At 47.0% G+C, this 17,469-nt stretch overlaps 1 protein-coding gene across 1 annotated transcript in view; it reads left to right on the top strand.

The window, feature by feature from the left end:
* The window catches only part of LOC148474401 (uncharacterized), a 237,928-nt gene that overhangs the window by 192,854 nt on the left and 27,605 nt on the right, over nt 1-17,469 (top strand). Inside the window, exons 11-13 of the mRNA XM_088458633.1 lie at nt 1,734-1,801; nt 3,176-3,307; nt 16,333-16,404. Of these exons, the coding sequence (XP_088314759.1) occupies nt 1,734-1,801; nt 3,176-3,307; nt 16,333-16,404 (272 nt within the window). The remainder of the gene's footprint in view (nt 1-1,733; nt 1,802-3,175; nt 3,308-16,332; nt 16,405-17,469) is intronic.

Below are 17,469 nucleotides of genomic sequence, written 5' to 3'. Positions count from 1 at the left end.
AATAAAGTCGCAAAATAGGTATAGTCAGGGCTCCTAACTGACAGTCAGGGCTCTTAACTGCTATAAGGAAATACAGGGCTGATGCCTAGCAGTGGCGCTGTAATTGGCTCCCTGTAAGAGCGACAATAGTCAACAGCATCAACCTACTGGCACCCGATGTAGCATGTGGCTCCTCCCAGCAATTGATAGTGCCCCACAATGGCTCTGTGCCCGGTGGCTCTCGGTGATGCAGCAGCTCAGTGTCCCAATTGGCTTAGACAGCACCTGCTGTATCCCGACGGCTCTCGGCGTCCCAGGTTCCGGGTAAGTACAGATGGGATGCAACACAGTACTTCCTGGTTCCCAGTAACAGTCACTGACTCCTTTCTTGAGAAATTGGAAGGTTGTTTTATCCAAGGTAATTTATAAATCCAGATAGAATAGAATTATTTTATGTACATACGTGTCCTAATACACTATTGTTGCCGTTGCGCCAAACATCCCTTCTCGGGATCCCAGGTCATTTTCACATCTTTTTTGCCCTAGAAATGCGCATTTGTCACAAAAAGATGTGACAAACCACTTCAGGAGACTGCACTAACTAATTTGATATGCGGCATATCTACAGTATGTGCGACTGAGTCTGGTTCTGTATACGAAGTGCTTACAATACAGCAGCCAGGGGTTTTGTTCCATACCAAGTTCTGTTGTGCTTCGTATACAGACTCAGTTGCACACAGATATACAAGTACTGTGTCTCATACTAAATTAACCAGCACCGTCACATGAAGCGGTTTGTCATATCCGCTTGCAACTAAGACCCGTCTTGGAGGGAAAAAAAACGCAAAAAAGAGGTGCTCGGCACAAGCTGAGTTGCCCAGGACCTGACGGCTCATTCACACCATATTTTTACTGAAGTACGGATTTTTAGAGGTGGAGATGTTTCCCATAGCAACCAATCAGATTTTGGCTATTATCTTAAAATAAATGTTAAGTAGAATCTGATTGGCTGCTATGGGCAACATCTCCACTTCTAAAAACCCTCACTTTAGTAAGTATACCACCAGGTGTCTCGAGCTGCATCACGTATTGAGGCTAGGTGTATATTAACAGATACCGTGCAAACATACTAAGAAAAAAGTGTTAAAGACTTACAGTACAGAACATGGGAAACAAGCTATGTACCCATTGCTGCACATGCAGTGCCGGATGAACCCAAAGGTTTGGTGCTGCTGCTGGCTGGCAATGGAGAGGTGATGATGGGATAAGCGAGGGAAAGAAAAGCACATGACGGAAGAGGGCCCTGCTCAATAGAGTTTATAGTCTGCAAATATTTACATTTCTTTTCTGCACTGAGGATTAAAGTACAGGTTATTTTCCAAGCCACTATAATGATATAATAATTATAATGAGGCAGCCATATTGTGAGCTGAACCAATATTTAGCCACTCAATTTTCTAGGAACTAGTGACATCACTGAGACATAAGGCCCTGCGTACCTCATACCTCAGCGATGTCACATGTTACTAGTGATTGAATGGGCACACTGGTTTCAGCCCACAAAAAAGCTTCCATCACTGTGTAATATATGGGTCATGTGATGAATCTCAGTATGTCTGGTTATTATTATCCTGTTCTTGTCACACTGGTGTAGACGGAATAATTGAGGCCCACGTGCATCTGCCACTTGCTGTGCATGTGCAAGGTAAAAAAACCAAACTGCCTAGATTAATAATTGAATCACCCTCTTGCAGATGCTGGGATGATTGACAGAGAGGAGACCCTGCAGTCTCAGAAGCAGCACGTAGGGCAAGACACACTGGTAAGGAAGATACATTACCATTCAGCTCTCTGCTTCTCAACCACTGTAATTGTGCACTGATAATTCCCAGCTCATTGACATGCAGCAGATATGTGACTTGTAGCAGGCTGTAGGGCGCTTTAATCCCTGTAGATCACTATCTTGGACTGTCAGAGAGTTTTACTTATTCTCTCACGTCCTCCTTTTCTTTGTGTTATGCAGAAACGTAGCTCTTAATATGTGTAAGTTGTGTTGTGCTAGTTGTGCTTACATACTGTATATGTAATAATAACACATATGCTTGGCACATGTGACAGGGAATATCAGCTTATTCCTGCAGGTTGCAGTTTAGACTTATTTCGCCACATAACCTACAGTATTTATCATTACATGTAAAATGTATGTAGCTCTTATTTAACATTCATTCCCCTCCCCCCCCCCCTCCCCACCTTTTAGAGGCATAAGATCTAAAGGGCTTCACTATATCCAGCTTCTATAGGATGTCATTGAAAGCAGCCTCTAAATGTGTGCATACGGTTTTCATGTAAAAACCCCTCTTCACAGCACGAGAAAATTAATTCCTGGACCAGTCAAGAGCGAAAAAAAATTGGAAGCAAAGATATTGTACAGAAAGGATAATGGATTCATGGAATAGTCTCATACATGGGATTTATACAGTATATTGCTATTAAGACTTAGGCAGAAAAACAAACCTTAAGTCCCAGAGGAATGAAAATGCGAACAGGCCAGACCTGTAGGTTCTTATTCTGCCATCCTAACCATTTTCTGTTCCTTTTTCTTATATTTTTGCAAAGAGAAAGGTCTGTGTTCATGAACCTTGTAGCACTTTTCTACCTGTTTTATTTTCAGTGTGTTTTAAATGGTATCGGCTCTCGTAATTTCATATTATTATATATCCCTACTGTATGTCAAACACTCAGAAACTCAAATGTTTTTCACACACTGCATGAGCGCCCAGGTCTTCCTGATTTTCATACTGTTAGGGAGCAGTCCTACTGGGCAATATTCTGGGCACAACTTCTGTAAGTGAAAAATAAAATTGGTAACATTTTAAATTGGTTCTGTCAGTGTGAAAAAGCTTTTCCACATTACTCATTTTAATTAACCACCAACGCACACCTTTTTATCCGTGTTATCAACGCAATCCTTTTTCGATCATCCCTTCCCTAGTACAACTCCAACCCTCCCTGATATTACACCTGATACCTTACCCAATTTATTTCATTTAGTTTTTAAGAAGGGGCTAGACACAACCTTGAACATCTCCGGCTGCATCCTCACCCTTCCCTATGACCCAGAGCAGCTATATTTCCATTAACTTTATCCAATTACAATTTCTCTAGTTGCTGAGTGTTGGCTAAATCCCTCCTGCAGGTATTAGAGGATGCTGGTGATCCAGCCAAAGACCCCAACAATCAAGGTGAAGATGAGTATGAAGAAGCTGAAATAGCCAGACCTGAATTTGAGGAGAAAGGGGAGGAAGAAAAAGAAGAGAAGAAAGTGGAGGTAGAGACTATGCATGAGGTGTCTATCCATTTATATGCAATGGCTTCTCGCCATTCTGTAAGGACAGCAAATATATAAACATATAATAGGTCCCTATACAAGCAATATGCAGCGTAATCCTCTCACACCTGTAGGAACCATATATGATCTCAAAGTATATGAATGCCTTTTCAATATGTTTCTTTAAGATGTACTTGGGAAATGTGTAATTGTTGGGCAAAGTAAATACCCAAATATATATTTTTCTAATGTGGTTTGCGTAAAATTACAATGATGTGTGGTGGTTGTAAATGACACAAACCTCATACAGTCTGTAGTAAACCAGACATCAGGCAAAGAACATTTCTGCCTTATTATGAAAGCTTTGTGATGCATCTACTAGCCTACAATATTACTATACACGTTAGGAGGCCAAGTGCAAGGTGACTTGTCTGATGAGTATGGTCACGTCTGCCATTTGGATATATCTGCTTCACATTTAAAATTGAACAAATCATAAAATTTGTGTTTAAATGTTTTCCTGCAGCTGTGTTGTGGCTACATTTTAGTGACAAAATGAAGGGGGTATTCAATTAGCCGCGGGGTTTACTCTGCGACAAATTGACAGCAAAAATCAAATATATAGCCTTTCCTCCTGCCTTGAAAAATCGGGATTCATGCGTGGAAACCCACTGATTCTGCGTAACTGCGCAATCAATGTTTTCTTTTCCCTGCACGCAAATCTCCGCTAATTGAATATCACCGGCATGGCTAATTGAATACCCCCGAAGAGCTATAAATCATTTCTTTAGGTATTATACTTAAAACACATAAATGTGACCAATCTCACCAATTGTATCCATGTTTTAAATTACTTTTTATTTATTTTGCTTTGTATCTGGAACAAAAAATGTTGCAATACAAGGTGTGCAAATACATTTATTTTGCATACAAGACATTGGCTGCTTTTGGATGTAGCCCACAATAACTGGCCAGTATTATTTTTAAACTGCAATTTAGATTTAGTTTGGACAAACCCCTCCCAAATCTATAACTCTGCACAAGGTACATCTGCCCCACCTGCAGTGCAGCATGGTTTTATCAAGGTGCAAAGTTACTTACTCTTTTTTGTTTTCCTAAGATCACATGGCCCGGAAGATGCCTGTTTGTGTAGAAATATAACCAATGTCGTCATCATACAAGAGAGGTTTAACCAGACTCTTATCCCCTGTGTCGTCTTCAGCCTCCTGCACTCTGTGTCTCTCCTGTCCCCTGTGTCACTCCAGCCCCCTGTGTCTCGTCAGTCTCCTGCACCTTGTGTCTCTCCTGTCCCCGTGTCACTCCAGCCTCCTGCTCCATGTCACTCCAGCCTCCTGCCCCCTGTCTCTCTCCAGCCTCCTGTCACTCCAGCTCTCTGTATTTCCTGCCTCCTGCCCCCTGTGTCTCATCAGCCTCTTGCCCTGTCTTTCCATCCTCTGTGTGTTTAATACAAATCCTACCATTTATGGCAGCCAGGAATCCATCCCATGGGGGTAGAAAAAGGCTGTGCTGAATAAGCACAGCATCCTCAACCTCTGCCTGCTCGCTGCTGCATGACCATGCAGCATGATGATACCTCACTCTGTACTTGTGGACCGGGATAAACTGCGTATTGAATCAATACAGTATGCAACATGTCCCTTTCAAATACAAGACAATCCTGTATAATAAAGGATGAGTGGCAACCCTACGCTCAACTCAGTATCAGGCCCCTCTGTCATGTTTTGTAAGCCAATGCTTGATGCATTACACCATTTACAAACCAAAATTCTGACCTGGGGTCTTACAATATGCCAGTTCTAAAAAAAAAAGTATGCCTTCATGCATGGTTTTGACTTTGTGCGATTTTTGAACAAAGCAAACTATCAAAGTGACATTTTTAAATTGAGGTTTGTAGCACACTTTGATACGTTTTCCCTTTAGTAGAGCAGGATTAAGACCCCATGGGCACTAGACTTCATACTGGTTTAGGCAACATGGCCTTAGACAAAAGTTTAGGATTCATAAATGATGATCCAGCTATTCCACTTTGTGTTAATCCAGCGTATGAAACAGGCTCTGAAGCAGAGTTTTCTTAAGGTGTTACTCCCATAATTAGGTCTGGTCACATAGATTACTGGTACATGGAAGTGTACAGCCACACAGCATAATGTGTAACTGTATTTCCTTCACATGCTAAAGATTTTTCAAATATAATTGCAACATTTTAGCTAACATCTACAATAAACTGCAAGCTCATGTTTAAACAAAGTATATTCCTTTTAACCTTTAGGAACCATACACTATATCTTATCAGTGGGTATGACATCCCGGCTGTCGGGATGCTGCTGTTCAGAATACTGACAGCGGCATCCCGACAGCCAGGATACCGACACCCATAGAACCTAACAGCGAGTACTTTTCTATCCCCTACCCTAACCCACTCTCCTCTGTGCCTAAACCTAACCCCCCTTCCTAGTACCTAAACCTAACCTCCCCCTCCCCACACCCTAAATCTAACATCCCCTCCCCGGTGTCTATACCTAACCTTCCCCCTAGTGCCTAAACCTAACCTCCCCCACCCCGCACCCTAATCCTAACCGTCCCTCCCTGGTGCCTAACCCCCCCCCCCTAGTGCCTAGCCTCGCTAGCTAACGCTACCCTCCCCCTGCGTCCCGATACTGGATGCCAACGGTCGGGATACTGGAGCCGGGATCCCGACCTGTCGGGATTTCGGTGCCGGTATTAAGACCGTCGGGATGCCAACTACATCCCTTTATCAGTAACTCTTAAGAGCTCTCAGGGCCTCAAAATATTACTAAAATATTACAAAATCAAAGAAAGATCTTCATTTACTTAGGCCTTTCACACAAACCCTTAAACCTTTAATACTGCTAGCAACTCTGCTTCATTCCTGACTCAATTAACTTGCCAGATCAATCATCCCAATAATGTAATTTACAAATTAAATTGTCAGAAGTAATTTCTTGTAAGAGGCTCCCCATTCATTTTCAAGTCAATTAGTGACTCTACCATCCCCTCCTCCCTTAGTAGTGAATGACACTGTTTGACTGTGTACAGTAACTTTTTCTGTACTATTCTGTCACAAACTGTAATTATTATCTGTTTGAATAACCATATTGAAACTCACATTGGCCAGACTATGCATCCACTTGCAAAGATCACAGTTGCATACTTCAGAATATACATCCATAATAGGTGTCTGTGTCAAGTACAGTGAATATTCGAGTCACATCCGTCAGTAGGCAAAGCTGTAATGAGTATCTGAGTCACATTGTTCCAGTCTGATATTGCCATTTAAATCCCTAGCTTCTACAAAGATAAGATAATACATTTTTGTGTTTTAAAGGGATTAGCTGTATGTTTGTTCTACTGGTGACGCGATTCAGTGCGTAGAAGTTACAGAGATCAAATTTAAGCTCGCACCTGCAGTATGACAGATATTAATATCTAAATAATTACAGATTCAGAAATTAAAAAAAGCTTTTATATTGTGTGTTTTCATGTAAGCGAAAACAGGTACTTTGTTGTACAATAAAAAATGTAGCATAATAGTTTTTTGTAGCATAAATATAATATTTTTTTACAAGCTAGGTAAAAAAAAGTAAGAACAGCAATCGACAGGTCTGAAAAAAGATCCTACTAATGATGCTTGAGGCCTGATTCATCACGGATAGCAATTGCGACAGCATACGCATATCGGCCGATGGTGCGTACTGCGTATTCACCACAGTGCGCGTTAGCACTGCAATCACGCAAGCCATTGCAATGAGTGACAGAACATCGGCATTTGGGGGGTGGTGATGGGGGAGTGGACGGAGAAACGCAGGCGTGCCTGTCCATTTGAACGCCGTTACATGGGTGTGCATAAATTAGCCACTGTGGCATTCGCAGCTTGAATACTCACTGCGTGTGACAAGACTTGCAGTTTCTGAGACAGGTCAGAGCTGCTGTAATTCTGTGTGAGGGTCCAATGTTACTGATGTATACACAGGACTGCGTGGCTTACGGATGTGAGAAAGTGGTAGTGGGCGTCTCTGTGCTGGCTGAGCAGTTGCAAACATTATCATATTTTCGCAGCAGAACTGTGTGCGTAATCGCAATAGCGATCCGTAATGAATCAGTGTCACGTCCAGGGTTTCTCGGCATAGTGGTCGTCGGGTAATACTTGTGAGGTCACTGTGGCGGGGGGCGTCTGACGCTGGTGTTTGGCGAGGGGCATTGGCTGTGCGTGGTTCTGTGTGGGTATGTTGTCACTCTGGGCTGTGGAGGCCTGGTGGTGCTTCCGTTCGGCATGGGCGCCGCCATCTTGCCTCCGGCCATGTGATTCAGCCGTCCAATCCTGGTGTGTCACGTGCTCTCTCTGGCCAGTCACGGTACGGCACTCGGTATTTAGGGAGGTCCAGAGCCTCTCTTCATTGCCAGTGCAACATGAGAGAGTGTGCTCACCATCTGTTCCTGTGTAACGCTACCTGCCTGCCTGCTTGTCTTCTCCTACACCGCTGGACTACCCTGCATCCTCCATTACCTTCCCCTTGCCTGCGAACCTGAGTCTGCTTTTCACCCTGCCTCCACTGACACTCTGCTGTATAATCCTTCCTTAGCCTGCATTCTTCATTTCAACCACTACACCTGATTTCCCCTGCCTGTCATTACCTGGACATTTCCCTATTAACCAGAAACTCACACTGCTGGACAAGTCTTTTTTCACCACCCTCACAAGACCCGGATTACTGGACTGCTCCTATCTGCCACTACCTGGACTTTTACTCATTGCTTCACCTCAGTTCCCATTTGCACTTTAGTGCCATCCCTGGACTTATTTTCTCCCATCGTTCATGTCTGCCAAACCACTTATTAAAAGTTCCACGTTTTGTTTTAAATCTGCTTCTGTGTCTGCTCCTATCACCACCCCGGGCCCACAACAAAACCAGGACATCACATTCAGGACCTAAGTTTATATTCCCAGAGTGGAGTAATATAGAATTTTGTAAAGTTGTCGGATGAAAATCAGTATTCTGCATTTGTATTTACGATTTGAGGGCAGCAATAGCATCTATTGATATCCTGCAGACACTGCTACATTTCCATGTAATGAGACACAGGTCTTATGATAATTGCGTTCTTCAAATTTTGGGCTACATTTAACTGAACTGGAGGAATTTGGAATATTTCCATCAGGATCCTATTCTTGTTCAACATTAATTGCAAAACCCTTGATATTCTCCTTGGCATGTACTGTAGGTTGCTCCCAGCTGTGCTGCATTGTTTTCTGGGTGTTTACATTGTAACTTGTTTCTGAATAGTTTTGTTGCTCTAAAACATGATGTATGTTATTCCTTATTGATGAATGTTCCCTCCCATGGATTCAAGTTATTGAGCATTGTCCACCGTGTCATATCAAATGTGATAAATGTATTTATACCATGACTGTGTTTAGAGGTGTAAGGTGTCCCATGATTTATTGTTTCTGGTGCAGGGATGTTTGCATTGCATTCAGGGCCGACGCAACCCACTCAGCAGGCGCCAGGCTGGAGAGGCACTCTCCCCACAGCTACTGCTGAGACAATTGTTGCTGGTGCCGTCTGTATGACAGGCAGCCGTATCCTGCAGGGAAGCGTGGCTGAGCGGCTTTTCTTCACACAGACCCACCCCACCGCGGCCGCCTCTGTGTCTTGCCGTTCCCCCTGGCAGGGTCCCCTGCTTCCTCCACTCTCCCCACTGTGCTGTGTTGCACCTGACCTGACCTGTCCTGTCAAATTGAATGTTTGGCAGAGGCATGGTCAGGCAGAGCGGCCGTCTGATGCACGTGGCCTTCCCCCCAGTAGCAGGTCACCCTCTTAAGAGGCAGCTTGCCTGTCAGTGCCAGCTCGCAGAGGAGCACTGAGCTACGAGCTCCTGCCTCCTCCAGTCCCCACTCAGACATCATCATGCAGAGCAGTCATTGTCCGGGTGCTGGAAAACAGCCATCTGACTACGGCAGAGTGTCTGCTCAGCTAAGCCTGAAGGTGTGGGTGGGGCGGTGCTTGTGGTGCCGCCCACAACATGCCCCCAGTATGGAGGCACTCTGATCTCTTGTCTTTATGTGCTCAAGGACTCAGTCCAGCAGTACGACTGATTTCCTGCACCCTGCTACAGTGAGGTGAGGGATCTGAGTAAGGGGGTGATATGTGTGTGTTTGAAGGGAGCTCTGTTAAGGTGAGGAGCTGTGTGTGTGTAGGAGGGTATGTATAAGGAGCTGTGTGTGTGTGGGAGGGTATGTATAAGGAGCTTTGTGTGTGTGGGAGGGGGTATGTATAAGGAGCTGTGTGTGTGTGGGAGGGTATGTATAAGGAGCTGTGTGTGTGTGGGGATGGGTATGTATAAGGAGCTGTGTGGGGGTGGGTATGTATAAGGAGCTGTGTGGGAGGGTATGTATAAGGAGCTGTGTGTGTGTGGGAGGGTATGTATAAGGAGCTGTGTGTGTGGGGGAGGGTATGTATAAGGAGCTGTGTGTGGGGGTGGGTATGTATAAGGAGCTGTGTGTGTGTGGGAGGGTATGTATAAGGAGCTGTGTGTGTGTGGGAGGGTATGTATAAGGAGCTGTGTGTGTGTGGGGATGGGTATGTATAAGGAGCTGTGTGGGGGTGGGTATGTATAAGGAGCTGTGTGTGTGTGTGAGGCAGGGGCTGGCTGGCAACTTTTAGCCTGGGGTCAAATGCATGCAGGCGGCCCTGGTAGAGGAGTAGCGTGTAGCCAGGGTGCCCAAAGAACGTGTGTGCTACGGCGCGGCCCCCCCTCAAGTGTTTCAGGGAGGAGGCGGGTCCATATGGGATTAATGTAAGGTAAAAATAAAGGTTAGGGGCAGCCCCCTGTCGTAGTGCCCATATGCAGTGCCCCCGTGTGCCACAGGAGATAACACCCTTATGCAGGCCTCCAGTAGTGCCCCCAGTAGTGATCCCCCCCTATGCAGTGCCCCTTGTGCCCCCAGTAGTGGTCCCCCTTGTTCAGTGCCCCTTGTGCCCCCAGTAGTAAGCCCCTTATATAGTGCCCCCAATAGTGGTACTCCCTATGCAGTGCCCCCAGTAGCAGTCCACCCCCCCATGCAGTGCCCCCAATAGTGGTAACCCTTATGCAATGTCCCTTAAATAGTGGCCCCAGTTGTAGTCTCCCCCCTATGCAGTACCTCCAGTATTGCCCTTTATATAGAGCCCCCAGCAGTGGTCCCTCACAGTGCCCCCAGTGGTAGTCCCCTCCCCCTATGTAGTGCCCCTAGTAGTAGTCCCCTCCCCCCTATGCAGTGCCCCTAGTAGTAGTCCCCTCCCCTTGTAGTGCCCCCAGTGGTAGTGCCCCCAGTAGTAGTAGTAGTCCCCCCTTGTAGTTCCCCCAGTAGTAGTAGTCCCCCCCTTGTAGTGCCCCCAGTAGTAGTAGTCCCCCCTTGTAGTGCCCCCAGTAGTAGTAGTCCCCCCCTTGTAGTGCCCCCAGTAGTAGTAGTCCCCCCCCCTTGTAGTGCCCCCAGTAGTAATCCCCCCCTGGTAGTTCCACCATAGAAATCCCCCCCCTGGTAGTGCCCCCATAGTAACCCCCCCCTGGTAGTGCCCCCAGTAGTAATCCCCCCCTGGTAGTGCCACCATAGAAATCCCCCCCTGGTAGTGCCACCAGTAGCCCCCCCCCCCCAGTAGAGAGAGAGAGAGACTTAATTAAAAAAAAAACACTTACCTGAAACTCCCGCTCCTGGTCCCGATGCTTCCACCGGCTCCTCTGGCCGCTTTGCATTATGGGAGAGACGTCATCATGACGACGGCTCTCCCATTACCCACTGCGGGAGCCGGAAGATGGCTCCCGCAGTGGGAGCAGCAGCAGCCGATGAGAGTCTGACAGACTCTCAGCGGCTGCTGATTACAGCAAACACACAGCTGGCGGCTGTGCGTTTGTGCTGTGTAACGCTGACCGAACTCCGTCCGGTCAGTGCTACACACGCGGTGCAGTCTGTGTCACAGTGACACAGACTGCCCGCGGCCCGCATGACACTGCGGCCCGGGGGTCACATGGCACCCTCCCCCCCGGTCCAGTCCGCCACTGGTGGGAGGGTATGTATAAGGAGCTGTGTGTGTGGGGGAGGGTATGTATAAGGAACTGTGTGTGTGTGGGGGTGGGTATGTATAAGGAGCTTTGTGTGTGTTTTGGAGGGTATGTATAAGGAGCTGTGTGTGTGGCGGTGGGTATGTATAAGGAGCTGTGTGGGGGTGGGTATGTATAAGGAGCTGTGTGTGTGTGGGAGGGTATGTATAAGGAGCTGTGTGTGTGTTTTGGAGGGTATGTATAAGGAGCTGTGTGTGTGTAGGAGGGTATGTATAAGGAGCTGTGTGTGTGTGGGGGTGGGTATGTATAAGGAGCTTTGTGTGTGTGGGGGTGGGTATGTATAAGGAGCTTTGTGTGTGTTTTGGAGGGTATGTATAAGGAGCTGTGTGTGTGGCGGTGGGTATGTATAAGGAGCTGTGTGGGGGTGGGTATGTATAAGGAGCTGTGTGTGTGGGGGAGGGTATGTATAAGGAACTGTGTGTGTGTGGGGGTGGGTATGTATAAGGAGCTTTGTGTGTGTTTTGGAGGGTATGTATAAGGAGCTGTGTGTGTGGCGGTGGGTATGTATAAGGAGCTGTGTGGGGGTGGGTATGTATAAGGAGCTGTGTGTGTGTGGGAGGGTATGTATAAGGAGCTGTGTGTGTGTTTTGGAGGGTATGTATAAGGAGCTGTGTGTGTGTAGGAGGGTATGTATAAGGAGCTGTGTGTGTGTGGGGGTGGGTATGTATAAGGAGCTTTGTGTGTGTGGGAGGGTATGTATAAGGAGCTGTGTGTGTGTGGGAGGGTATGTATAAGGAGCTGTGTGTGTGTTTTGGAGGGTATGTATAAGGAGCTGTGTGTGTGTAGGAGGGTATGTATAAGGAGCTGTGTGTGTGTGGGGGTGGGTATGTATAAGGAGCTTTGTGTGTGTGGGAGGATATGTATAAGGAGCTGTGTGTGGGGGGGGGTGGGTATGTATAAGGAGCTGTGTGGGGGTGGGTATGTATAAGGAGCTGTGTGTGTGTGGGAGGGTATGTATAAGGAGCTGTGTGTGTGTTTTGGAGGGTATGAATAAGGAGCTGTGTGTGTGTAGGAGGGTATGTATAAGGAGCTGTGTGTGTGTGGGGGTGGGTATGTATAAGGAGCTTTGTGTGTGTGGGAGGGTATGTATAAGGAGCTGTGTGTGGGGGGGGGGGGGGGTATGTATAAGGAGCTGTGTGGGGGTGGGTATGTATAAGGAGCTGTGTGTGTGTGGGAGGGTATGTATAAGGAGCTGTGTGTGTGTTTTGGAGGGTATGTATAAGGAGCTGTGTGTGTGTAGGAGGGTATGTATAAGGAGCTGTGTGTGTGGGGGTGGGTATGTATAAGGAGCTTTGTGTGTGTGGGAGGGTATGTATAAGGAGCTGTGTGTGGGGGGGGGGGTGGGTATGTATAAGGAGCTGTGTGGGGGTGGGTATGTATAAGGAGCTGTGTGTGTGTGGGAGGGTATGTATAAGGAGCTGTGTGTGTGTTTTGGAGGGTATGTATAAGGAGCTGTGTGTGTGTGGGGGTGGGTATGTATAAGGAGCTTTGTGTGTGTGGGAGGGTATGTATAAGGAGCTGTGTGTGGGGGGGGTGGGTATGTATAAGGAGCTGTGTGGGGGTGGGTATGTATAAGGAGCTGTGTGTGTGTGGGAGGGTATGTATAAGGAGCTGTGTGTGTGTTTTGGAGGGTATGTATAAGGAGCTGTGTGTGTGTAGGAGGGTATGTATAAGGAGCTGTGTGTGTGTGGGGGTGGGTATGTATAAGGAGCTTTGTGTGTGTTTTGGAGGGTATGTATAAGGAGCTGTGTGTGTGTGTAGGAGGGTATGTATAAGGAGCTGTGTGTGTGTAGGAGGGTATGCATAAGGAGCTGTGTGTGTGTGTGTGTGTGTGTGTGTGTGGGAGGGTATGTATAAGGAGCTGTGTGTGGGGGGGTGGGTATGTATAAGGAGCTGTGTGTGTGGGAGGGTATGTATAAGGAGCTGTGTGTGTGTAGGAGGGTATGTATTAGCAGCTGTGTGTGTGTGGGAGGGTATGTATAAGGAGCTGTATGTGTGAAAAGGGGGAGAAAGCTGAGGGGGTGGCTGAGTGAGAAAGGTGTGTGTGTGTGTGTGTGTGTGTGTGTGTGTGTGTGTGTGTGTGTAGGGGTAGCTGAGTTGGGAAGGGGAGCTGAGCGAGGGAGAGAGCTGTGTGTGGGTTTGAGTGGGATCTGTGTATGTGTGAGAGGGGAGAGCTTGTTAAGGGGAGATGAGCTGATGGGGAAAGCTGGGGGAAGGGGTGCCGAGTGAGGGGGGTTCATTGTGTGTTTGAGGGGGGAGTGCTGTGTGAGAATTTTATATGCTGCATGTATTTAAATATAAATTATTTATGGAGCCCCTAGGCGGCATTTTGGAGTCATAGGCAATAACAAAGAGGGTGGAGGAGGCAGTCCCCTCCCATCATCACCCCCCGGCTTCTCCTCTTTTCCACCTGTGAGGTGGGTCCCAACTACTTTCCTGGCCCTGATGACAGCTGGCCCAGTTTGCACGAAGGACAGAACCTGGTGGATGTGTCTCTGCTGTTGAGGGGAGGACTGAGCCAGGTGCTGCTGCTGAGAGTCTCTGAGCCTGATTGGTGATTCTGCTGAGGACATGTCTGACGGGAGGCAATCGGGAAGCCGACTGCCTAAATACCGGCAGCGGCTTCCCGACTGCCATTTCCCGGCAAGGGTGAAATGCCGGGCGTCAGATGTAGACGCCCGCATTTCCCTGACGCCGGGAGACCGGCGCCCGGCATCCCGATCGTAGGGATGCCGGGCACCGCGAGCGGACAGCCGCTGGGGGGGAGGGTTAGGTTTAGGGCTCCCTGGGGGACTTAGGGTTAGGCACCCCCCCGGGGGACTTAGGTTTAGGCAGCGGGGAAGGGGGTGGTTAGGGTTAGGCACTCAGATGGGGGATTAGGGTTAGGCACTTGGGGGGGAAGTTAGGGTTAGGCACCCCTAAGTAGGGTTAGGTTAGGTTAGTAAATACTTACCTATCCACGATCGGGATTTCCAGCGCTGTCGGGCTTCCGCTGCGTCGCACTCTGCTCCTGTCGGGCTCCCGCTGACGGGAATCATACCAATTTTCATACCAATTCCTGTCTGACAGCTCTGATGCAACACAGGCCAATAAGAGAGACTACTATGGCAGGTGTATAAGGGCACTACTTTGGCATAATGGGAATAAGGGGCACTGTTGTTAAGCATAATGTGAAAAAAGGGCACTACTAAGTGTAGAGTAATGAATAAGGGACACTACCTATGTGGTGTAATGTTAATCAGGCCCTATGTGCGGTGTAATGTGAATAAGATTGTGCTACAGTGTGCTGTAATCTGAATTGAGCTATGTCCCTTCTTTGTGAGACCACACCCCTTTTTTGCACGCGCTGTCCCTATATAAAAAATGGGAGTGAGGGCGCTTATTTATAGTTTGCAGGCAGGTGCCGAACATTTGTGGAAGTATATTATATCTTTTGAGAACATCCAATTTACCAGGGTGATGGCATCAATTTAATCCAAATGTTTTACTAGAGTGGATGGAGAAGTCCATTTCAAGTCATGGTCATTAACAGATTTGCATACTGTGGCACCACTCTGCTCCCCATAGCTGTGCTATAGGTAGATGCCAAGTGAAAAGTAAAGAGTAAGTATGGATCTAGTAAACTGCAGTACAGATATTCCCGGAAACATATAAATCCGTCCTTGTATAGGATATTGGAATAAAGACTCAAGAATCATGGAGTAGGCTCTACTCAGTAGAGCAGGGTTCTCCACTCCAGTCCTCAAGTATCACCAACAGGTCATGTTTTGCATAGCAGACTTGTATCTTACCAGAGGTTTAAATGCCTTCCACTCATAGAAATCTTTTCTGTAAGTGCCAGGCTGGTTGGAATAATGCTATACTACCTCAGCTGCTGGCTGACCGGGTACAATGTTTCCAGGGTTACAGCTACCTTCTGGCTCCTCTGGTATTGGACCTCTGGAATAAAAGCGGTGTAGTGTTCTTATACAGTACAGTATAAAGTTTTATAGTGCTCTGTGATGTCTTGGGCTGCCATATACTGATGAACAGTCTTTTTTTTAAGGCATTTAGATGACTTATGTAGAATGAATGGAATTAGCTTTTGTACCCTCGGTCTTCTCCTTACTTCAAGGTATGTGATGCCAATTTTGTTGTTGCATTCATGTTTAGTATTTTCCAAGTGAAGATGCTAAAGACCTGATTTACACCTTGCTCTGGGAGGAGATCAATTCTTTTTTAATACCACATAAAATTAAGAAAGGCAAATTCTGTGAATAAAGAATAAGCACTCTGGTTATTTCAGATAAGTGATTCTATCACTGTGATATATAGGTATCAGTCAGTGCAGGCCATATTAATGAGTAGTTAGACTTTTATTCTCTAATCTAGCTTTGTGCTGCAGATGGAGGCATTGTGGGTGTATTTGCATAACTATGAATTTTAATAGAGAAAGTAATCCTCAACAGCTGGTCAGTGGGACCTCCAGGTAGGTTTATTACTCAGTTGTATGTCACCATGTCTTTTATATTAATTTACATAATTCAGTTTAAATTGTGCTGGTTCTGTGGTGACGGTCCTCTGTTTCAGCTCTTACAACACGGCAGCTTCAATGTCACAGGACTACCAGGTTCTAAGCTTCAGCTGTAGCAACACAAATAGTCAGTGTGTGCCAGGACCCGGCTAGATGCACATTTTAGACCTAACATGCCTGGTTTCCTGAAATATAAACCATTCTCACTGACCAGACAGACTTACATGTTGCAATGCAGAATTCCCTGGCAATGGAGGACCAGTCTAAATGTATGCAGATTATATAATGGGTGTTTTATCACCGCACAGTATTTTATTATTGTTCTCCAAAACAATGCAACCAATTAGTAACTGTCTACTCTCCCCTATTACAGGTGCCGGACGCAGATGTTAAATCTAGAGAAGAACCAGAGGAGCACTATCAGGATGACCAAGAACAGGACATTGTATGAGATTATTTGTGTTGTTTTTATTGGGAATGAGGGGATAATATTCTGACTGAATACCTTCTATTTCCTTCATCTCTGTTGGTTAAATAAGGAACTGACCACAGTACAAACTAGGCTTTAAGAGCTTGTCCAACATCACCAGTTATTTCAAATAATTTCATTATGCCCTATTGTCCATTACTTGTTGTAGCTTCTAAAGGCTACCTAGCTTTACATGGCTCCCCCTGGCTACCAGCAGTCTCTCCATGCCATCATGAGCAGACACAAACCTGCAGGCCACACCACAGAAGAAATAGAACTGTTCAAAAGGGTTTTGTTGTTGTTGTGTGTTTTTTTTTTTCCAGCAGACCTGCTCTATTGCATAAACTTTCTACATCAGGGTCCATAGGGTATCCACAGGATACCTTGGGGTATAGGTGATGACGTCAGACATCGGGCACCATAGAGTTAAGTTTTCAGCCTCCCAGGATGCACTAGGGTCCCCCTCCTATACCCCGCCCCCGAGCCAAGGCATCTCAGTTTTGTTGGTGCCCGGCCAGAGTCGGAGCACCTGTTTAGAGGGGGGGCTAAGGATAGCCCCTGAAGTTTTCTTCAAGGCAGCTGTGGCTGCACATCTGGAAGTACAGCATGGACAGTCACTTCTGACGTCCATGCTGTCTCCCCTACACCCCGCCGGTACCAGAACGCCAGTACTGATCTGGGGATGCTGGTAAGCATCTGGGGTCACGGCTAGCGGTGACCCCAGATGTTTCGGACCATGGCCGGATTCAAGGGGGCAGCAGGTAAGCAGCAGGGTCCCGCGGTGGGTCCCTGCTGAACACATGGTCCAAAGTCCGCAGGCAGGGGGCTCCCTGGGGACTGGCTGCAGTGTGGAGCCAGGTAACTAACCTGAGCTTCCACTACCCCCCTGGGACAGCGGACCGCAGCTGAGCGGTAGCGCTGCGGCGTCCCAGGGGTTAATTGCATGCCAGGGGAGCGCGCCTTCTCTGTACATAGCTAGCGCCTCCCCCGCTGCACACAGCCCTCTCTGCGCTGCCGATTGGCCCTGTGGCAGCGCTCCTC

Source organism: Taudactylus pleione, unplaced genomic scaffold (genome assembly GCF_031769625.1).
Source record: "Taudactylus pleione unplaced genomic scaffold, aTauple2 ptg000845l, whole genome shotgun sequence".
Classification (NCBI taxonomy): domain Eukaryota; kingdom Metazoa; phylum Chordata; class Amphibia; order Anura; family Myobatrachidae; genus Taudactylus; species Taudactylus pleione.
The sequence above is the reverse complement of the archived record's forward strand: the minus strand, read 5'-3'. Positions and strand labels throughout refer to the sequence as shown.